This window comes from Aulonocara sp. 'chitande type north' Nkhata Bay, linkage group LG11 (assembly GCF_057382095.1).
Source record: "Aulonocara sp. 'chitande type north' Nkhata Bay isolate Kocher_YH1m ecotype deep benthic linkage group LG11, A_spYH_male_GT1.1, whole genome shotgun sequence".
Classification (NCBI taxonomy): domain Eukaryota; kingdom Metazoa; phylum Chordata; class Actinopteri; order Cichliformes; family Cichlidae; genus Aulonocara; species Aulonocara sp. 'chitande type north' Nkhata Bay.
Genome location: NC_141354.1, coordinates 28,317,204 through 28,340,607, shown reverse-complemented (window position 1 = coordinate 28,340,607; position 23,404 = coordinate 28,317,204). Strand labels below are relative to the sequence as shown.

The following is a 23,404-nucleotide window of genomic DNA, read 5'->3' as shown; positions in this document are numbered from 1 at the left end:
GGGAGTCATTTCCACCTGAAACTTCGTTTGATGAGTAAATCATTTGCACAGACGCAGCATGTTTCCCTCATGTGAAAGACAAATCAGATTTTTATTCAATATCATTCACATCCACACTTCCACAGAGACCTGCCTCCTGCTAAAACTGTACAGTACATTCATTTAGACCAGATTTTGCAGATCACGTGAGCTGTGTTTCAACTGCCTGTTGCTGACCGTAGTACAGAGAGATGTCCAAGAGCAGGTCAGTGTTCCTTTGGTTACCCTATTTAATGATTATCCAAGTCTGAGGTGCATCAACACTTGGATTAGTGGAGGGGTGGAAAAAATAAAAGAAAAAAGGGGGCGATATCTTGGCTTTGTTAAGGCATGATTGTCCACAAACAACTTCCTTTCTTTAATTCATGAACAAAAATGAATATAAAGCACTTTACTGGAGTATATGTTTACAGTACGGATAAGCACTACTGTTCACAATGACAACAATCATGATTAGGAATTTAACAAATCACTTTTTTTTTTAAAATTTATTTTTCTTCTACCTTTTCTTTTCTGCAGAACTGGCCTAAAGTGAAGTCTTTCCATTCTGTTCTTACGTCTGCGTTACATCAGAGGCACATTAACATGATCTGGCCTTTGTTAGACCAAAAAAAAGGCCTAGCTTTAAATCACACATAAACACATCAATGTGATGCAAAAAAAGCAAATGTGGGAAGAGTTACAGTATAACAAGTAAGAACTAAACAAAACAGACCTTTGGGAGAATACTTTAAATTAAAATACCATTCTCATTGAGAACCTTTGCAGATAATACAGCTTGCACTTCACTGGTTAAAACTGTTATGATTCTGCTTGCTCATTCGTCTCATTACTGAGAGGCGCTGAGTGGCTTAGTTGTGAGTGAGGCTTGTGAAATAAGCAGAAACAATCTTTCAAAGGCTACTTTGACATTTGCTTCTGCACCTGCTTCTGTCCCTCAGTTATGTACTGTAAATCTCAAGCATTCATTAACATAACCACCACACACTGTGCACTCAAATATCTCACCAGTAAATCTTAATTTATGGCTGAGAAAGTTCATGTCATAAGACGATATGTCGCTTCCTGCAGAGATCCGGATGTAACTGATGCATTTTGAGACACTGTGCGGGTAAAGTTTTTTTTATTTAAATAACAGTCTTTGTGTTCTCTCCAGAAAAGCACACAGTGTGTACAGTTTGTGTGTCTGGTACACGCAGTAAATATAGAATTCATCCATCAGATGTTTACGTTTCACTTAATCTGGTTGTTTTCCTTGGCAATAGAGGTTGGGCCCGGACTGTTGGATGAACTGGCACGAGATGCAATAACCTTCCAACCAAACAGAGCTTCCTGTTGGACAAAGAAAGAAAGGTTATGTTTTAGCTTGGTGTTAGAAGAGTTGCATCACACAGATATAAAAGTGCTAGTGTGTATTGTTGCATTTGTTATATAACTGTTGTGTTACTGCTACATCATAAAACCTCAAATGACCTGCACGGTCCCCAGAGAAAGGGTCCAGCCTCCAGGTGAGTCTCCCCCCTGGGACTTTGCTGCTGTGGGGGTTAAAACGCCAGAACTGGTGGCCTGAGCTGAAACTTGAGACGCAGGAGCTTCTGCATCTGGTGCCAAAGCTGGTAAGGTTTGTGTGACTGAAGCAGGGATCATCTGTGTGTTCTGAGCTGGTGCCGCAACCGTTTCCTCTTCGATCGGTGTTTCTTGAGAGCCGCCCAGAATAGACGAAGAGTTTGAAAGTGGTGGAACCGACACAGAGATGAAACTGGGTGCTGGGCTGCACTCCCCTGAGGTGCTGGGGGGAGTGTGAGTATGCTTCTTCCTGCGGAGCGTGTCAATCCAGCTGGAGCTATGTCTGGAGGCAAAGGATGCCAAGGCCAGAGACGAGAGCCTCATATTTTTCCCTGATGTGATTAGCTCTCCAAAGCCTTCCTGATGGGCGAAGGCATAGCCGGATCTCCTTGAACCACCACGGGCGCCCAGACGGCCCTCTGACACACTGCCGGTACCACGCCAAGCGCTTCCAGTGTTACGACCTGGCGGCTTTCGTCTCTTCTGCCGCACCAGCTGAGTGTAACGAACCTGGAGAACGATGAGACAGGAAATGGGACATCGTTTCAGCTTATAGGAACACGGCTAGTTCACCATAGCCGCACAAATAAGATCATCCAAAAATAAAAATAAAAACCAAAACAAAAAAAATTCCCCCAAAACAAAACAAAAACTCAAACTAATATTTACGCCATTTGACAACAAAATAAAAACTGAAAGTTTCAGTGAAACTTTCAGTTTTAGGACTTCTAAACCATCACATTTTTTCAAACTTTTATGCATCCTGCCTTATTTTTAGTCTTTGTAGTCTTTGCATCTATCCAGCAGTTCATCAAACTATTTCTGCTGCTTTTAAACTCCTGTTTTAGGTCATCGAAACCCAGAACATTTTGCACTTAACTCAAAATTAACCTCATCATAAAAAAAATCTGTAATAGTGACTGTTGAGAAACTACATGCAAATCAAAGCAGGAACTTCTTCACAACATCTTGACATCGGCTTCGGTTGGATGCACGGCTAAGCTCAAGACATAACGTCTGATAAAGCCACACACTTATGTTGGATGAATTTACTGAAAGCAAGTCATGACATTAGGGGAAACTGATTAGGTCAATATTTGCAGGGTATTAAAGTGCACTGTGACGGTTAGCAATTAGTCCCGACCACCCCACACAAAGACACACAAAGATAAAATGTTTTTACACATGCAGTTAATCATTGCACAGAGTTCAAACTGACGTTCTAGAAAGACTGTAAAGCATGTTGCAAGGAAGAAGATGGAGACATCAGTGTTAGAAACGCTGTGTTTTTGTGTGTTTTCTCACCGTGTCTGAGAGCTGAGGTTTGAGGTCCAGCTTGAGGAAGCGGAACGCCAAAACTGGAACTATGCATATTGCTGTTGCCAGTGCAATCGTTAACCACACGACTGGCTGCAATAATGTGCTCTGGGCACTACCTGCACTTACAAACAGACAGAGAACAGACAAATGTGTTTTAGACATGTCTTACTTTTCACTGTGTACACATGATTATTATTATTATCTCCAACAGTAATGCATTTGGTGCAATGAAGTGATATCAGATTATACAAAATCAATCTATTCTCAGTACTGAAACTTACTTGTGTTTAGTTTTTAGACTCACAAAATAGATTTTCATTACAAAAAAGTATGTAAATTATGGATGAAAACAAATCGGTGTTGGCAGAATGATATCGGCTAAGAAGAATTGCAGTATTTGATTTGCTGGTACACATGTGGCTGAGAAATGGGAGCAGGGACGAACCTACAAAGTGGAACTGATTAGGAAAGATCCTGAAGAGGGTCTGACTGTGCAGAGCAAACATGATGATGAAATAGGAGCCCAGAGAGCCCCACACAAACACATGGTTGAACACTGTCCAGAAGCCGGTATCGAGAACAATCTACAAACACAGACATGCAAACAAAACAAAAAGAATAAACCCCCAGAAAACAGCAGATGCTCACAGTTAATATGCCACTCCTGAACAATTAATTGTTATACAACGCTGAGCTTGCCACTTCCCTGCATTTCTTTATATTTTGCTAGTAAAATGGGAAACAGGTGCAGCGGTTTATTGAAATCTGTGCAAATATACATGGAAATACAGGATATAAGCATTAATACACAATTCTAATGAGTTTGAAAATTAATATTGTGTATGACCATCTTTAATCTTCATCTCAGCCTGAGCTCTCTTAGACAAGCTTTCTTGTAATTTCTTTAAGTAGTCTTCAGGAATATTTCTCCAGGATTCTTTAAGTAGAGCCTCAAAGCTCTACTTTGGATCTTGGCTTCCTTTTGTTCTGTTCTCTGTCGACATGATCCCACAATCCTTCAGTAATGTTGAGATCTGAGCTCTGGGGAGGCCAGTCTTTTTAGGTGCACCTTTACTGCATTCCCAGTGTCTTTGGGATCACTGTCATGCTGAAAAATGAAGCTGTTGCCAATCAGATGCTTTCCCGATGATACTGCATGGCGGGTCAAAATCTGATGGGACTTTTCTGTGTTTCACCAATTTTGACAAGTTCTCCAACACCACTGGCTGAAATGCTGCTATAAACCATGACAGAGTCTCCACCGTGTTTTATAGATGACTCACTGTTCTCCGTACGTATTGATGATGATTTCAAACAAAAATTTCACATTTGGATTCATCCTTCCATAAAGCCTGATGCCACTGATTATTTTAGTTCAGTTCATGTGTAATTTGGCACACTTCTTCTTAAGGAAGAGAGAGTTTCTCATCCACTGAGACCACCTTTGATGAACAGTAGATGGCTAAACTGCAGCGCCAGATGCATCTCTATTTCTTCACGATGTTATTTTCAATACAAATGAAAAATAAAAACCTTCTCTGAAAGTGATTAAGTACAAAGACTAGATGAGAAGAAACTGGGAATGTAATTTAAAGAAAAACCTTGCAAGACCAGAAATGACAGAACGTCTGGCTCCTTTGAAGTAAAATATAAAGAAATGAGGGGTGGCTCAACACTTTTGCACAGCACTCTGTGAGGCAGTCGCCTGCTTAAAGCACTCTACAGTTCCTCACCTGTACACTGACCACAATAACCAGGGCTGTCGCTGTGGTGACTGCAAAGGTCTGGTAGTCAGCGAGGGGTACTCCGTTGCTCTGAGTGGCATTGGACAGGACAGCATATGGAACAAAAAACAGCACCACTGATGTGTAGATGCCCTGGGCAATGCAGATGAAGAACTCTCTCTTGTTGAAGAGGAGGTTGAGCTGCCCGGGCTCATACAACTTTGGATATTCCAAACTTCTGTGATCAGGAACATCCTGCATTCATAGAGGAAGTGAGATGCTGCGTTTACTAAAATAACATTATATAGAAACTACAGCCAAAACTTGTGGCTTGGTGTTCTGAGCAAAATGCTAACATCAGCATGTGAAAACAGTTCCATATTTCATGCTAATCCTGAGTACTGTCACCTCAGTTAAAAGGATGTGGTGTTGAACTTGATTGTCTGGGACCTTTTTGTGTCTGTTCTGGTTTTCTCCCACAATGTGTGCAGTATTTTTAGCCACGGTCCAACAGACTCTGGCCAAAAACGTGTCTTATATGCATTTTTTAAAAATTCACGAGACAGATTTCAAATGCAAAAGAAAATTATTTTCTGATTCATGAAACTTCATGGAGTTTTATAAAAAACGAAATGTAAAATAAAATCTTATGAGAGCTCAATACAAAGGAATAAATGTGAAAGACCTGGTCAAATATCCCCATGGCCAGCACAGGGAGGGAGGTGTAGACAATGTTGAAGAGTGTGATGAAGTACTGATCGTATACGGTCTACAAAAAAAACACACACAAACAGAGTTATAATCATGACTGTAACCCTTTACAGTATGCTTTAATCATAACCTCTACTCTCTGACCTGGGCAGAGAAACCACAGAAGAAGCCAAACCAGAAGTGCACCATGGTGAAGGCAAAGTTCTTGTAGAAGAAGTAGCAGAGGAAACGGCACATACGCAGGTATGACCAGCGGCCGTGGACCAGCAGGAGGCGCTGTAGAAAGCGGAACTGGGAAAAGGAGTAGTCACTGGCTAGCACAGCCTGGATGCCCTCCTGACCTGAGATACCAACTCCAATATGAGCACCTGGAAGCGTGCAGATGAAATGAAAAGACAAATTCAAGAGATTTTTCCCCCCCAGTTTTCTATACAGACAGTGCTGGGAAAAAGGATTTGACCCCTTCCTGATGTCTTAGTTTTTATACATATTTGTCACACTTACACGTTTCAGACGATCAAAGAAATTTTACTTTTACTAGACAACTCTAAATCTTTCATTTTTTTGTGTGTTTTTTGAGCCACTCAGAGGTGGACTTGCTGTGTGTTAATTGTCCTGGTGCATAACCCAAGTGAGCCTGAGCTTCAGGGCACGAACTGATGGCTGGAGGTTCTTCTTCAGTAGAGAGCAGAATTTATGCTTCCATGAATTATAGCAAGTCGTCCTGAAGCAGCAAATCAACCCCAGATCACAGTACAACCACCATGTATGATTATTGGTATGATGTCCTTTTTATGAAAAGCTGTGTTCGTTTTATGCCAAAGGCACTCAAACCTTTAAAAAAGTTCAACTTTTGTCTCACCAGTCCACAGAATATTTTCACAAACATCAAGATGTTTTTGATAATTGATGTTTGTGAAACAAGCCTTTGTGTTCTTTTTGGTCACTAGTGGTTTTTTAACTTTTGAATTCACCCATTGATGCCATTTTTGTTGAATCTCTTTCTTATTGCTGAATCACAAACTCTGATCTTAACTGAAGCAAATGAGGCCTGCAGTCTCATATTGAAATTTCTTTGATCCTCTGAAACATGATGAGTGTGACAAATATGCAAAGAACTAAGAAACCAGAATGGGGCAAACACTTATTTGCCCCAGTGTAGACAATGGTAAAAGTTTCACACTGTTTTTTTCTCAGATGTGTATGATATCAATGAGAGGGGAAAACCAAAATGGTGCACTCATCTTTGACACCTCACACGCCTACTGTTCAAACCTTCTGTTTATCAAGGGCAGACAGTCAGAAGAAAGACTGAAATAAAACAACTGTTGCATAAAGGACCAGAGCATAATAATAAATAAATAGGATTATTATAAACTGTGAATAATATAAAGCTACTTGCAGAGTCCAAGAGTAAAGAAATAGAGTACAGGGACATATGGACACAACAGGTTACCTTTAGGCCCTGCTGTCTGTATTTTACACAATCTAATAAGTGAAAACTGTGGCAAAAGCTAACTCTAGCTAATAAAACTTTATCATTTTCTAACGGAGAACCTTTCCTCTCGGTTATGAGCTATAGTTAATGCCATGTTGAATAACTTAGCAACGTTAGCATGCTCATTACCTTCCTGTCGAGAAGACTAATGCCACATAACATTATGTGGAGGAAGAAAGCGGTAGCCAGAAAATGTTTTCACAACTTGGGAACCCAAGGTTCCCACAAACTTCCCACAAACTTCCCACTAACTGCTGGTAACTGATTGGGAAACCAGCATTACCATCAGCAAAACCATAATCCTCAGTTTAACTTGAGTATGTGTTCCATTTTCAATAGCTGGACAAAAAGAGCACAGAAGGGGGAAAAACATTTGATTGTTTCGAGATTTTTAAATCAGAAATTACAGGAAGTGAACCAATCCTTCTCCTCACTGCTGCACTGATTGCATTTCTGTTTTACACTTGCATGCAGATATGTAGACATGATGTACATCCACAGACAAACACACACAGGCTGATGCACTTACAACACACTGATTACAAGACATGCAGAGAAACAGAGCACTGAGGTATTAATAGTTTTCTCTTTTAGTTTGCCTTTAAGCTTAGAAATAAATATTATGAAGCAATGATTGACAGTATAGTTCAGTCTTAGTACAATTATTTGTACAGTGAACAGTTCAAACACAAGCCTCCTTTCTATTAAACACAAATACGTTTTCTTCTAAACATCTTTTCAAAGCTTAACAGGACATATTTGGTGTTTTGGGATTTTAGGAGTGACACTAAAATTAAATGTGACTTCTGTCGATTTGTTTTGTTTGTCGGCGTCACATCCATCTATAAGCAGTGAACAAATAATTTGTAAATAAGGCCTAAAAGAACACTGACAACCAAACCTTTACCTCAGGAGGACTCCTGCAACACAGATTTCCACATGACCTACATCACTACTAGGAACAGCGTGCAGATAAACAACTTCTACAGCCGCACTTCTGCTTAGGATTTCCATTGCTTAAAAGTAGACAAGCCACCCAAATGGCTAAACCCAACTTCTCTCTTCTTTTCTGAAAACAATATTTCAGTTACACTTTTGCACAACTCACTTTTGATCATGCTGATGTCATTAGCACCGTCTCCTATAGCCAGCGTGACGGCCTTCTTGCGCTTCTTGATGAGCTCCACCACCTGAGCTTTTTGCAGTGGCGTGACTCTGCAGCAGATGACCGCTTTGCACGCGCACGCTGTCGACACAAACTCTGCCTCCATGTCTGCTTCGAGAGCGTGGGCCTACCACAAGACAACGGAGAGAGGTTTTAGACGTTCAGGCGGTAAAAGGAGTCCAAGTTGCTGCTTTGAAGAAAAGTACTTAATGAGAAAGAATTGTTTTTATGTAACTAAGCTTAAATTTCCGTGACAGATATCATGCAGGAGTGTTATTCATACCAGACTGTGACCGTTGATTACGAGGGCAAACTCTCCTGAGATGTTGTCCATTAAGTTAGAGAGAGGCAGAGGAGGAGGAAGGGGAGAGCCATGCAGCTGCTTCCCCACTCCTCCTCCACTTCCACCTGCCGTATCACCTCCTTCTTGTCCTTCTTTGAATCCATTTCCATTGAAACATGGCTCCCTCCATCCCTGCATTCCCTCCTCTTTAACTCCATCTCTGGTACGTGACAGCTCAATCATCCTTTCCCTCGCTCTTCTAGAGAGGAAGACAAACAAAGCCCACATCAACAGTGTCTATCTGCATCACAGAGACATAATTACATGACAACATGATCATGCACAGCAAAAAAAAAAAAGAGATCTGAGTGTGGGATAAGGAATATAGACTCACAAAAGCAAGTACATAGGGGATAGTTGGAAAAGTAACATGGATGTGAAGAAGATTAGTGATAATGGCAGGTTTTATCCTGAGCCTGATATTCCAATATAGGCTCTTTATAACTTGAATAATTGCACTTTCCAAGTGAATTTGAACATTGCACAAAGAACATCAAAAATACCAGTTTAGAGTTCTTCTGTCTTTGAAAGATAATTTTATTCTTTTGCACCATTACACTGGATTTGCTCACTTTCTAAACTGACTTCATAGTTAAGGGGTATGTTGCAATGCTGCTCATATTTAACCTTGTGAGTTCTCAGCCATAATCAGTGATGACTGGAACTCTAACCCTTTGCTATCAGTTCATGTCATGATGATCACTGAAGTCTGGGAAAAATCTCTTTCAATTATTCCTTTTTGCTTTTATCTAAAATGTCAGGGTCATGAATCAGTCCTCACAGGGTGAGCTGGATGATTTGACTAGAAATGAGTCAAGAAGCTCTGGTCACTGTCGAGTGATTCTCACAGAGTAGTTGGAACATTTTGCTACCACACCTACCGACTTCAATCATGCATACATTTCTTAGTTTCTGCCCGCCCGTCATCTGGAGTTTGGCATTTATTCTCGATCCCACAGTGTACAGTCTAGTACAGTGTGCACATAACCAGACTGACCTGAGTTCTTGCCGTACGCTCTGGACGGTGTGGCCACTGATGATGAAAACCTCGGTCATATCATCTGTCAGCATCTTGCAGGAGTAGCCTATGTTTACAGCCGTTTCTGTGTGAAGGAATGGGAGAGGATCTAACAAATACAAGTGCTGTTTCAGTTAAAAGCTATTTGCTAATGTACTGCTCGTCGTTTCGGCTACTTCTCCCTTTGCAGGCATGCCTCTGGCCTTAAACTATAATAGCTGCTGCAGGCACGTCAGTCAACATGTCCCTTTATTTTTCATTCACTGCACTCATTCCTACAGCCTACGGTCCTTTGGTGATGACAGAATACATGATAAATTTCCAGAAATTAATTTTTCCAGTGCTAGCCCAGTAAATAGGTTCAGACTACAAAAGCAAGAGGGGTGTAGCAGTACTGTATGTTTACATGAATGACAATACACCCACATAGTCAAGGTGCAAATAGATGCACTGATGCTTAAAGTTTTCAGTTTCAACAACCTCCTCATCACAAGGATGCTGCTCTATAATTAGTTTAAATTTTGCAGATTCTTTTGCGTTTTAAACCCTTGTCTAAACGGTTTAAATGTTTTAAACATGCACACTAAGTTCTGAAAGCTGGTGCAAAACTGTGTGCATCTCACCCTGTTTATCTCCAGTAAGAACCCAGATTTTAATGTTAGCCAGAGAGAGGACAGCAATGGTCTCTGGAACGCCTTCCTGCAGCTTGTCCTCTATAGCAGTGGCACCCAGAAGCTAGAAACACAGGCCGAGAGAGAGAGAAACACAAACAAATAAATTGCATATTTAAGGAAATTTAAGACGGGCTTAAATGCAATTGTTGTGTTAACACTATGAGTAGAAAACCCAAACTCAAAAGCATACGTGTGCTCCAAATATAGAAAGTAAAAGAAAGGAATTTCCCTCGAACTGCTTAAGTTTCAGTGATCCCAACAAGTTCCCCTTGCTCATTGCAACATTTTTACTTTATTTGAACTTTTTACATGAAGGGCAAACGGGCCTACACACACACACACACACACACACACACACACACACACACACACACACACACACACACTTGCAATAAATAAGACACATTATCTTGATACAGATTCATACATTATCTGAAAATAAACTCACTGACCATCATATTTTGTTCTACTTCCTCATAAGCTGCTGCCAGTCTATCCTCCCTGCAGTCTGTGGCCTTATCAGCAAAGCGGTGGCTCTCTGACCAGGCCTCCCATTCATCCTCTGACAGGTCCCTGTAGGCCAGAGCCAGGGTCCGTAACCCATCTGCTGCATACTCCTAGCACCAAAAATATACACATAAACATGTAGAAAAACAAAAATATACAGCAGGGACATTAAGAATCACATGACTAAGCATTAAGTAGTGTTGTTTGATGATTTTTAACTTATACTTAATCTAAGAAATGTGTCATGCCATGATGAGGTTGACTGTCTCATTAGGAGAAGGTAAATAAAAATGAAGTGCTGTTAAAAGTTGTTTTAAAGTGTGGAGACTCTAGATGGCAGTGCAGCTCAAGCCATCCGTCCAAGAGCTGACTTACATTGAGGTGGTCTGAAGTAATACTCATTACTTCCTGGTTACAAGGGTGGAGTCTTTCCAACAGAACAGTGTCAGCTCCTTTACAGTAGAGCCGAATCCTGCCCTCTGGGTTACGTACTGAAAATAAAAAAGAGAGAAATGAAGAAAAAATAAATCTCAGCAATTCAGACAATTTTTCCATCACCTTTACAATAACGGAAGAACTCTTCAACAAAGGCCACCGGTAGTCTTTATAATTATGGGTGTATGTGTGTGTCCTCAGAGCCTGGCAGCAGAGGTAAAAGTAATTTATGACCAGAGGTCAAATTTACAGCATATTCATCCATCCATCCATTCATAGCATATTTCAGCTGTAAGGGGTCTAGAGGTGAGATACACCCTACACAGGTCACCAGGTTATTGCAGGGCTGCCACAGAGAGAAGGACAATCATACACGTTCACGGGCAGTCCAGAATCACCAGTTAACCTAACATGCACGTCTTTGGACTGTGGGAGGAAGCCAGAGTAACCCACTTCACACAGAAAGACCAAAAAAAACCCCGAAAACAAAGGTTAAAACCCAGAACTTTTATGCAACAATGTGGCAACAAAGATAAAGATTGCACCACAATGCCATCCTGTACAACAGCACTGTACAGCCATACCAGTTTCTGCTATGGCAAGCTGTTAAGTGATTGTCTTGTGACATTGCACAGATACACGTGGCCCTGAAAGGTCAAATGCACTGCAACTTACGAAAACACAAATAGAAAAATGCTGCAAAAGCGCACAATGCACAATGAAAGTTAAAAAACCCAAATCTCACAAAACAAGACAATAATGTGACGTAAGTGACAGAAACCAAAATATGTGGAGGATTGCACTGAGACACGCTTGAAAGAAGCCAATGATGTATAAGTGTTGTTTTTGCATATTTGTTTCCTTTTCCATTGTGTGCTTTTGTAGAATTTTTCTATTTACTGGTGTTTTATTATGTTGCTGTGCATTTGACCTCTCGGGGCCACCATACACAGGTTTTTTGTAGTTAAATCAGAAGAAAAAGCACGGATTGCTGCATACCTATAACAGACATTCGCTTGCGTATGTTGTTGAAGTCCAGTATGGCGAGCAGCGAGTAGGTGACGGTGCGTCCCATTTCTGTGGTGGTTATCGTCCCAGGTGTTCGGGAGCGAAACACAAAGCCAAAGTTTCGAGCCGCCGTCACTAAAGCGCCCTCGTCTGGAGACTGAGCCTTATAAACCAGCTCTCCTGTGCAGGCAGGTAAAACAGTCGTTAAATATTATACGATAATGAATGAGCAGATGTTGAGTTTTGATGTCATTATTTGCTGTTTTGCAGTTTCTCTCTTTTTTTAAGCTCACCCTCACTTTTCTCCTCACTCATAACGGTGTGACAGAGGGAGAGCAAGCGGAAAAACTCATGAGTGCACGAGTCTCCCACTTTCACTGATTCCAGCAGCTTGTCATCATAGAAGCAGAAGTCTGGGTCCGCCAGCGGGTTGAAGGGACTGAAGTCCAGCCTCTGAAGACAAATGAGTGATAAATAAAATCACAGGTGATAACAGACATGCATGTGATCTATGATTGATCAAAAAATACTCATACGCACCTTTGGCTGAGTTTCCAGTGGGTCTGTTAGATCACCTGACAAACACATCGGCACCACATGTATGAGCTCTGATATACACGTACATACGGTCTCGGCTACATGCACATGTATTGTGTGTGTCCTTACCGTAACTCTGTCCATTGATGGAGCACTTATTGAACGTCATGATGTTCTGAGTGAGCGTTCCAGTCTTGTCACTGAAGATGTATTCAACCTAGGATCATTTTAGGAGTATATAACTACTCAAAGCAAAGCACGATGGATGGATTTGCAGAGTAGAGTGAGTCTGGACACTTACTTGTCCCAGTTCCTCGTTCAGAGTGGTGGTCCTGGCCTCAGCTGCTGTGTTACATTGTGAGCAGAACATCTGTTGGTCCCAGTTAATGAAGTAGCTGTGACCGAGCCTGATCACCTCCACACTGAAGCAGGTGAGGAAAGGGAGAGGTTACAAACTCCGAGCCGTTCACAGTTTAAAATAAATGTAACTAAGTAAGTAACAGAACAAGTAAGCACAGAACAATACAAAGATTTTCTGGCCAAATACATTTGGCATGCAGTCAGTGCAGTTCACTGACTTACTGATTACCAAGGACCAGATCTCTTTGCACACACAGTAAGATTGTGTGCATGTAAATACAGAAAAGCATGTAGCGATTTTTGAAAATTACGTTTATACAGCTGTGTGCATGTTCCTCTTTTCTAAATCTCAGTCATTATGAAACTTAAGCATGTGCACAACTCTCATTTCCACTTCTCTGACTGGATATAGACACCAATACTTTCAATACTTGCACTCCTATTTGCACCTGAAGCTGTCTGGAAAACAAAAGACCACAACTGGCTTGACCAGAGGAATGAAGAGAACAAGAAAAAAGAAATGTGGGTTTTGTTTGCCTCACTTCTGGAGACACAAACAGAAGAAAAACTCTTGTAAATGAAAAATAATTGGGGCCATTGTACCACTAGGCACCAGCTTTTTACAGCACTAATATTACCAATGAATGACTGTGATAAGAGGACTGATAAAACCAAGTACACGATAAATTTTCAATGATGTTTGCAAATGGCAAACACTATCTCCAACTGCCGCTTTATATTAATCGCTGTCTAACTAATCTTTATCTCTACTTCCGAGTATTGTGGTTGACTTTCTATGTAAAGTTGGGAACACGCATGGTCACAAGTCCAGTATTATGCAAATTGTTGTGCAACCCATCATTTCTTGATATTTTGAAGTACAGCAATCTATTGACACACAGATTGCAAGATATAAGGAAGAAGTAAAGCTTATAAATGTTTATATGTGTGTGTGTGTGTGTGTGTGTTTAAATCCAGGTATGCTTTAACTGCTTTGGCAGTGTGTTTGGGATCAAGACAGAGCCTCGGCTATGTTTTACAGATGGCTGTAGACGCTGTTGTATCTCTCTCTTTACCTCCTGTGAACATCTTGATTTCAACGGTCACTAAACACAAATGTGAAAATTTCATATTTGGATTCATCACTCCATCAGACTTGTTGCCAGTTCTTAAAAATGGCTTCTTAACAGCTGCACTACTATTGAGGCCATTTCTGATGAAGCTTCAGAGAACAGAGAACTGCCTCAGGTCTTTGCTTTGTCTTTTCCAATTCCATAATGACTTTCAGATGCTATTTATCTGTTGTAGATAGTTCGTTTTAGTTGTTGAGGTGTTAGGTTTTGAGTTAGTCTTCATTTTTATGTTTTAATGATTAACAAACACACAAAAACAAGCAGTCCTACGAACATTGTCAGGTACACGGACTGGACTGAAAATGAGTGAAAAAGAAGCTAATGTCCAAAGAAACACTATAAATGATTTTCAGAAAGTCTGGAGCACTTTTGCTCAAGACAATTAAAAAAAGTATGAAGTAAGCCTGAAGTAAGCAAAATATGAGGAAATGAGGGTTGGCTTAAGACTTTTGCACAGTATTCTATCCATGAGGTCCATACATTCTTTCTTTATAAACACCAGTTTATATGTGGGAGGGGCAAACACAGGGTTTTTGTCTGTAAGCATCATTTATATATTCTTATAGAACTATTGCTTTCTTCCTACCTGACATATAGAGAGATAGGCACGACGGTATTAAGAATGATGACGTAGGACCAAAAGGAGAGGAAGGCCGAGAACAGGAAGTTATTCACAGGAGTGTCCCAAGCCAGGTAGCTCTGGAACAAGGACCCCACCTCTTTCTCCCACCCTGCATTACCCACAGCCAGGATCATACCCATGCACACCAGGAAGCCAAATATCTGACAGAAAATGGACACAGGCAAAAAAGTAGAGATTAAATAAATGAATTTTACAGTTAGATCTATAGTAATTTAAGCCTAAGTTAGAACAGAATACATCAGTAGTGTAGATATATGAAACTAAATTCAAGCCAGTGAGATCATGTCCTGAAATAGTTATGAGCTATGAAAATGAGAAGTGTGGGATGTCCTACCCAGAGGACCAGTGTGTTCATCAATCGATCGATACTCGTACGCTTAAACTTGGTGCGACCGCTGTTCTGCATTAGCTTGGTGTCTGGGCCTGGCAAACAGAAACAGGGTAAGACTTGCAACATACAGCAAATGCATTATTTTTCTGTGCAAACATGCACACACCTACCTGCAAAGATGACCAGGCCATAGCAAGCCTCTGTGTTGCGGAGCACGCATCCTCGGAGGAGCATGTTCTGATTGGTCAGGCTGTATTTCTTCTCTCTCCAGTACAGAGTCCCGGAAAAACGATCCAGCTTGTTGTTGGGAGGCTCACACACCACCTCTCCTTCAAACAAAGAAGAGTGTGGACAAGCAAACACACAAATGTAAATTAGATGCTCATTCATAGTCATCTGAATCCAGTCACTGCTATGTTTTTAGAATTGAATTAATCACCCGGATGACATCACACTGTTGTCGTGCACCTGAACACGTGCACAGAGGGAGGATCACACACCTTTTGTAAGCTGATGTGAGGCAAAACGTGAGCAGATTTGCTGCAGTAATGCATTTTCCCGAGCAGGTGAGGAGTGTGTGGGTGTGATGTGCTGACACAGTGATGCGGTGGCTGTGTGACAGGCTGCCATTCACTGGTGGTGGAGCCGTACAGAAAGTGTGTGTCTCTGTTTGTGTGTATGTGTGAATTTTAGTGTGAAATGTGCATTAGCATGATTGAGAAAACATTTGATTCAAGCTTCCTGGTGCATGCTGAAGACCGTTAATCCTTATTCTGCAATGCAAAAAGACAAAACAAGTTTCTCCTCCTAACTCACCGTCAAATGAAGCCAAGTTGTTCGGGTCTCCAAGTTCAGATGTCACTGACACAGACTGACGCACCTTCATATTGGTCTCTCTGCAAGATAAAACCACACACAGCAGTTTAGATGTAGTGTTGCGTTCCTTCTGCAGATTTTAGGTTTTTTTTGGTCACGCGAACAGATGTTGAGGTGCAGCGTGTTTTCTGACCCGTCTAGCTCGGCTGTCTCGATGTAACAGAGACCATGAGGTTCAGTGCTAGACAACAGGAGCAGGTCAGCCTGAAAATGGATACAACAGCTGAGATTAGCATCAGCACGGTCAACATGGACTGAACTAGAAAAGCGCTGATGACACAGCAACGACTGTTTGCATCTATTACAGCTACAAGAAAAGGCAGAATAATTGCAACTGAAAGCATGTTAGTGATTAAATGTAGCACTTCTAATGAGGCACATAATGCATTACAATCCATTTAGCATCAGAGCTTGTGGTCTACTGAAAGCTATTATGATCAAACAGAGGTCTAAAAACACGAGAAGATGCTGGTGCTGAACACTAAGCTGGTGTAATGGTGGATAAATGGGCCTTTTTGGACTACTGATCACTATGTTTTCTTTTGTTTCTGTGCTGGGTGCACACTTACTGCCACAAACTGGTTGTTTTCCAGTTTAATAATATCACCCACTCGAACATTCATCCACTTTTCATTTTGAAGCCTGGAAGAGCAAAACGAAGAGAAACAGTAAAAAAAAAAAAAAAGTAACGGATGCTGCTCTATTTTAAGAAACCTCTTAAATCAAGAGATGGGTAAAATCTGAACAGGTAAGTTGTCAGATGTAATGACTCACGAGCCACGGATGAGGACCTGAGACTGACGATTGTTCACTTGGTTGTCGCTCTTGTGACGAAACTGGAGATGACAAAAGGTAACGTGTAGTAGAAATACAGACTCGTATCTGTGCCTGTGGTGCATGAAAACATACTCACGTAGTCATCCGTGGCATCCTTTACTGCAGTGATGCTCAGCACCAGAGCTAAAGGCACGATGGTGGTGAACCAGGAGAGGGAGGAGATCTGAGGTATCAACTAAACACAGGGAGACAAAGCTTATTATGCAAATTACTTTTAAAATGGAACACAAAGGCAGTGTAAGATAAAGAGATAGCTACGTCTAACCCCAGCCACATCAAAGACAGCTTGTTATGATGGTGAGTGTACCTGATGGTACAAAATCGTGGTGAGACAGTACCAAGGAGGCAAAAACAACAAAGCTACAGTACACTGGTTTGTTTGGGTAGTTTTAAAATAAGCATTTGTTCAATAATAGACCCCTAACTTTACCAGAGTGTTAGGAACCAAACCTTGCTTTTAGTTGAACTATAACATAATATAACATTTTGGGGCTTTGAAATGAGTTTAAAGGAGCTGAGGGGGTATGATTTCATTTTATATAGCAAGGTTTAAGATTGCAACTAACTCAATATCTCTAGCCTAATGAACAGGAGAACTTACAGTGGCTTCTAAAAATGCAAAAACATAAAAGAATTAACAGCAGCTCTGTTAGCCTGGACTTAAAATCAGCATCCTCACTGCCCCACAGTCACGTGCTAATGATGTGCAGGTTTCCCTGCATATCATTTGATTGCACACTCATTTACTATTATTTAAAATATTGATAATTGATAACATGCCATCACTACAATCATACAGTACAGTACCAAAGTATTGCACGTAATGAAATTTTGCTGCTGGTGTGCAGAAAAAGTTCCAAGGATCAGCCTCTGGCACGTGTGTTTTTCTGGCTTTATTGTGACAGGAAAGCTAGAGGAGAGAACAGGGGGAAGTGGCCTTGGGCCTCTGGTCTGGCCTTACAGCATATAGTTTGCCTCATTCACACAATGAGCTAACTGTGTGTATGAATTTTCATGTTACTCCATCCACTAGACATTATGACATAATCAAGAGGCATTTGTTGCCAGTGAAATGTGTTTGAAATGATTTGTTATGAAATAACTGATCTCATATTCCGCATTGATGTTTTTTTTTCATCATATTCTCAAGTGCAGGAAACTGTGAGGCTCACTACTTCCCTGAAAGTCTTTTATTAATAGCTTATTTTCCATTTCTACAACAGATTAGATCAGCCATTTGGAATTTGAATGTACCAATATTCATCTAATTTTGTACCACCAAACTTTAACTAACAGTTACTGATCACGGTCCTTTAAGGGCGTTAACTAGCTGTCTTTGATTTCTCACCTGTAGTATGAGCAGGAAAAGAAAGTAGGTGTTGGCTACTTCCTGGAACTGCTCAAACAGATTGACGGGCAGAAACGTGATGATGTTGTACTTGGATGTCATGATGCAGTTACTCTGGAGGATTAGGAGAGAAGAAAATACCTCTCAGTTAAATTGCTTTACGAGTATAAATATTTTGAATATGTACAATAGAAAACAGCAAACTCTCTTACGGCATACTGAAACTTTTCGTTGTACTCTCTGTCATTGGCTCTGACCCTTCTCTCCTCCTCTGCGGAAACACAGCACACAAGATGAGTCATTAAGGCATCAAAACAAACACATCCAGTAAGTCTGCATAAGGACGAATTTTTAGCATGTTTGGCAAACTGCAGAGTTTAAAAATGTCGGCACTATTCACAGCTTCCTAAAACCTGGAAACAAAAGAGAGGGAATCAAGCAGTGAAATCCAGACGTTTATTGTCATATACACCCCAAAACACAGTGGTTACACTGAGCAATGATTGTTTTACTTTGTGAGTTGCCCTCACAGTAAAATAAATAACTACACTAAAAGAAAAGAAAAGAGTAATAAGCATAGAAAAACAAATAAGATGAATGAAGTAGTATGAACAGAAGGTTTGATTGTGGTTAGAATATAAAGTACAAGATACTTATGGATGCTATCTTACTTACTAATGGTAATGGACATTCAGAATGTATGAGTGTTATTATATAATACTGTATTATATTGTGTGCAATTGCAGTTGTACAGGTCAGTATGGAAGAAAATAGCCGGCAGTGTTGAAGCATGTATTCATACATCAGTGACTGTGCTGTGCATTGGTTGAGTGTAATAGATACAGAGTGTCAGGCAGGAGGCATGCAAAACCAATAAGCAGGCCAATCATCGCTGATGTTTCGTTAGCTGCTACTACTCTTTGTTATTAACCAGATGTGCAGTTGTGGCCAGATACACGCAACCAAACATGAGTTTAGGCACCGATAAAGGCAGATCATAGTATAGTCTCCAAGTTTCAGAGAGTAAAATTAAGACCGTTTCTTTTTCCTGTGCTCAATCTCTTGTGCACCCCTCCTCCTGACCTTGCACTTTATCCTATTGCTGTTTTTAGGTTTCTGTTATGCTGATGCAAAGTAGTTTGGGAGTTCCCCTCCTCATCTTCCTCCAACACCAGTCGCTTCTCTTCTAATATTAATGATGTGGCTTTTAAAATGAAATGACTGGTCATTTTGAACAGGGCTGCACACACACACACACACCAAAGTAATAATATCCAAGACCAAGCGCATGTTTTGTGCACGAAAGCACAGTCCTTAGCATACTTTTGACAGATTTGTGAAAGGCAGTGAGGTGCCACAGGAAGGGACATCACACAACAGAAACCGATAGGCTATAATCAAATGCCGGCACATAAACAAAGACGCTGTGGTTTCCTGTGTTTCTGCAGCACAGTGAAGCTTTCGCACTGCTCATAACCTACATCTTTGTCCCTGCTGTATTCAGCTTCACCAAAAGAGACAGAGGCCACTTAAAGTGATCCCATTAGAGCTGCACTTTACCGTCAGATTATAAGACAGATCTGATGTGACAGATTAGCTCTGGTTGGCTTTAGACCAGTCAGGGTGGTTTTAGTCAATTTAGAAAAACACGTTACGTCCACTTATTGCTGATGGTGTTGAGTGAGACTGACAATGAGAGGGACACTAGCAGAAATGATTACATCATTGTTTGTTATGTTGATAAAATATTGGCATATTTAAATGTATTTTGCTCCGGTTTATTAAAAAGAGGTCAGTTCACAACTACGGTCACCTCATGGTGCTTTACACTGTAAAGCAAAGACCATACAACATTATAGAAATAACCCCAACAATGCAATAATTTCCGGTAAAGTGCTTGTTAGGCTGGCAACTCCCTGTTACCACATAGAGACCTCAAGCAGAACCACGCTCAGTGAAGAGTAACTATCTGCCAGGACCGGAAAAAGAAGGCCGAGAAAACAAAAGCATGGTCAAAATTTGTTGCACAGTGCCCTGAAAAAGTATTTGCCCCTTCCCGATTTCTTTTTTAATATATTTGTCTATCTAACATTCAACAATTTGGGGGTTCAGTATCTCACTCAAAAAGTGCAGGATTGAACCACTGCCCTTCTGATTAATAGACAACCTGCACTACCTCCTGAGCCAAAGCCACAAAACCAGATTGAGATATTTTTGCGTGACTTGTAAAAGATTGCACATGCTGGAAAACCATCCAGTGCGACTAAATTAAAACAATTCTACGAAGAAGAGTGGACCAAAATTCCTCCACAGTGATGTTAACGCAAGTAAATACAAAACTGTAGTCGTTAACTTTGTTCATTATTAAAATTAGTTTGTATGATCCAAAGCATGTAAGTGTGACAAAGCCCCCAGGAAGAGGCAAATTGTTTTTCATTGTTTCCAAAAGCAAGTGAGTTACTTTTGTTTTTAATATTCCTATCTGTCATTGTGGCTGTTGTTGAGTAGCACGATTTATTAGAAAAAAATCTAAATAGTTACATAAGAAAAATTGTTTTAGGCATCAACTTCTCTTTCTTGGAGTTTCTATCTGACAGATGTGAGATTTCTGGGTGCATGCAAAAAGCTGTGAATGTGATTGTGCACAATCCACAAACCTTTCCAATCCCTCTGGCATTTCTCCTCTTAAGACGAAGGTCATCGTGCTGTTTTCTGAGACAAATGTCCACCAGAGAGATCTGTCTGACGTGCAGTGCCAAGCCTGGTGGGAAAAGCCAAGATCCTTGTGCCAGCTAAGCACCAATGTGAAGTCAGGACCAGCCTGTGTCTGTCCCAGCCACTGCTGTGCAAGCTGAACACCTCAGCCTAAATGCATGAGCATCTTTAACAAACTGCTCAGTAAGTGTTTAATGTCTCTGACAACTTCAAGGGCATTAGAAGCCCTGACGCAAGCTGCATACCATACAGTAAACCTGCGTGAATCTATAAAGCTCCATTACGGAGAAACTTTCAGTGGCAGCCTTACTCCCAGCATAAGGTTTCCATAAAGGGCTGAGACACAAACGAGTTAATATATATTGATTTAAACTAAAATAACTAATGTCATATAGAAAGAGTAACTGTAACCTAATACAAAAGCACTAATTTTGTTTCATCTACCTTCCTGTCTCTTTAACACTGTCTCTGCTCATGGCTAGACATGTGAGGACACAATCTACGTCTCCACAAGCGACACACTCGCACAACAGATTTAGTGCAGATTGAATTCGGAACAATAACGACCACAGTCATTCAATGTGAATTGCAGTACGGGAAGCACTAATGTCCCTGCCACGACTAAAACTAAGTCAGGGTCAGATCAGACTGCAGAGAAGTGAGCATCACTCACAGTGGCTGATCTAATTAGGTGAAAAGGGGATAGCGGAGTCGTGTGCAGCCCAGCAAGCGCATACGGTGATCTAATTTGCTGGAAAAAAATGCTAGTGACACAGTCAGAGAATGATAGAGTGGAGGTCAAATGAAGGTGCACATCCAGGGTGATTTGAGATAGTTAACCTAAGGAATAAGAATACAGATGGAGCAGTGCAGAGGAGGGCTGGTGCCTGAAAGATTGATCAGGGACTCACGCAGCAGAGACACGAACATCAGCCACATATTTAGACCGGATCCAAGCAAAACTCTGGTGTTTGGCATGATTCACTGTCAGCATGATTCACTGTCAGCACGAAACACCGGAAAACAGCTGAGATTAAGCAACTAGTTTAAGGCTGTTGGGGTCAACTCCAAAAGATACAGACTGAAGTGTGAAATCAGAAGAACAACAGATATCTCTCTGTTATTAAATCTTAGGAGAATGCTGATGTGTAAAAACCTGAACAGTCATTGATGACACAAAGTGCTACAGTGCAAAAAACCCCAAACAAACCAACTAGGTCTGTGATGCAGAGATGTAATATGACACATATGCAAAAGAGAGTGAGAGAGAGATGAAGCAGCAGGAATGAGACTTGGACTCAGATGGGATGAAGATGAGAGATGATATTTATTAGGAAACAAATAAATAAATAGTTTGCACGATGAACAGCCTCCTGGCGGTGAAGATAGTAAAGACTTCTTCCCAACTTCAGCCTTAATTTTCCCCGCACAGACTCGTACCTGTCCGCCTCTTTTTCGATTTTCTTCCATCCAGTCCTCTCTTTTTCTTTCCTTGCAGGGGGAAAAGAACGACTGGAAACCATTTCTCCGGGATGTCTTTGAGCACTGTCATCTTAAATTTCTTTAAGTCACAGTGTGATGATTTTTTTTTTCCTTAAATCGCTGGCTATGCGCTGTTTCAGTAACAAGTCACAGCCACATCTGACCGTCACGTCTCCGCAAGGACGCGCGCACGAAGCTCCGGCCCCAGCTCAGTCAAGTTAGATTAGAGACTCAGTCCCAGTCCCAGCCTCTGCTGCTTATTGCTCCATCCCCTCCCCCAAAATATACACACGTGCACGCGATGTCCACCCCTTGCTGATTGGTCTTCCTCCTTCCGCGGGATCAGTGATGTCATCTTTTTTTCTAATTAGGAAAATAAAGCGCAGGGCTCGGACCTGTATTTTCTGTGAACATCGTGCTTTATGTCAGCCTCATTCGAAACATAAACACTGATGATGTGTAGGCATTACGCAATCTCAAAGGCGAGAGGCGTTACCATGGAAGCCGCATCACCACGGGTCCTACAGCCGAAACTGGTCGCCATTTTGGATCTAAAGTCGTTTTTTCGTGTGTGGAGTCCAATTGTCGTTTGGAGCCAAAATGTCCGGTGCAGGAGTTCAGTGTCCTGCGTGATCCTAACGTTAGAAGGTGTGCCGCAGTGGGAAGGGCCAGACAGGTGCCCGGGCACGTGCTGAGCGGCGATCCTCGTGTTGAGGCTGAGGCTCTCCCTGATCTATATGTGAAGCATGAGCCTAAGAAACCAAAACAAAGCACTGCGGGGGGCGAACAGGCAACTTCCTCTACAAACAGCAGGTTGTTTTGGCACATGAAGAGTTAGTTTACACCTATCAGAACTGATTTGACGGGGCAGGAATTATGGATGGGGACTGATGACGGCAAGGTACAACAATGACATTATGGCAGTCTCTTTAATGACCTGCAATGCATCACTGATGAAACCACTTCACTTTGATCAGCATCTGCAGGCGTCCTGTATTCAGAGATCACGAGCTCTGATTTGACTTTTTCTTTTCAGAGATGAGCGCACACAGATCGTGTGAAGGCTTAGGGAAAGATAGATAAAAGCACGGCTAATACTTCTGTATGACTCTGAGTGTGATTGGGGGAATGAGA

At 41.2% G+C, this 23,404-nt stretch overlaps 1 protein-coding gene across 1 annotated transcript; it reads right to left on the bottom strand.

Moving 5' to 3' along the window:
* Positions 1 to 108: 108 nt before the first annotated feature.
* atp8b2 (ATPase phospholipid transporting 8B2) lies at positions 109 to 23,146 on the bottom strand. The gene is made up of 29 exons (XM_086311755.1): positions 22,229 to 23,146; positions 18,286 to 18,344; positions 18,074 to 18,187; positions 16,802 to 16,900; positions 16,663 to 16,724; positions 16,458 to 16,530; positions 16,022 to 16,092; positions 15,829 to 15,908; positions 15,183 to 15,341; positions 15,016 to 15,104; positions 14,625 to 14,821; positions 12,847 to 12,967; positions 12,675 to 12,762; positions 12,549 to 12,583; positions 12,302 to 12,461; positions 12,000 to 12,188; positions 10,941 to 11,056; positions 10,511 to 10,675; positions 10,008 to 10,119; positions 9,364 to 9,469; positions 8,307 to 8,565; positions 7,967 to 8,150; positions 5,505 to 5,728; positions 5,335 to 5,418; positions 4,659 to 4,904; positions 3,371 to 3,509; positions 2,911 to 3,041; positions 1,513 to 2,115; positions 109 to 1,371 (listed from the first exon to the last, which is right to left on the bottom strand). The coding sequence occupies exons 1-29, from the start codon at positions 22,338 to 22,340 to the stop codon at positions 1,273 to 1,275; spliced, it is 4,176 nt and encodes a 1,391-aa protein (XP_086167881.1). The 5' UTR covers positions 22,341 to 23,146; the 3' UTR covers positions 109 to 1,272.
* Positions 23,147 to 23,404: the final 258 nt, after the last annotated feature.

Bases quoted from the DNA above. Each gene is read 5' to 3' on its own strand.
- atp8b2 (XM_086311755.1), bottom strand. From the start codon at position 22,340: ATGACAGTGCTCAAAGACATCCCGGAGAAATGGTTTCCAGTCGTTCTT. The intron at 15,909-16,021 runs GTCAGAAAACAC...TTTATCTTGCAG, and splicing joins GAGACAGCCGAGCTAGACGG to AGAGACCAATATGAAGGTGC. The intron at 9,470-10,007 runs GTGAGATGCACA...TCCTTCACACAG, and splicing joins TCTTACTGGAGATAAACAGG to AAACGGCTGTAAACATAGGC.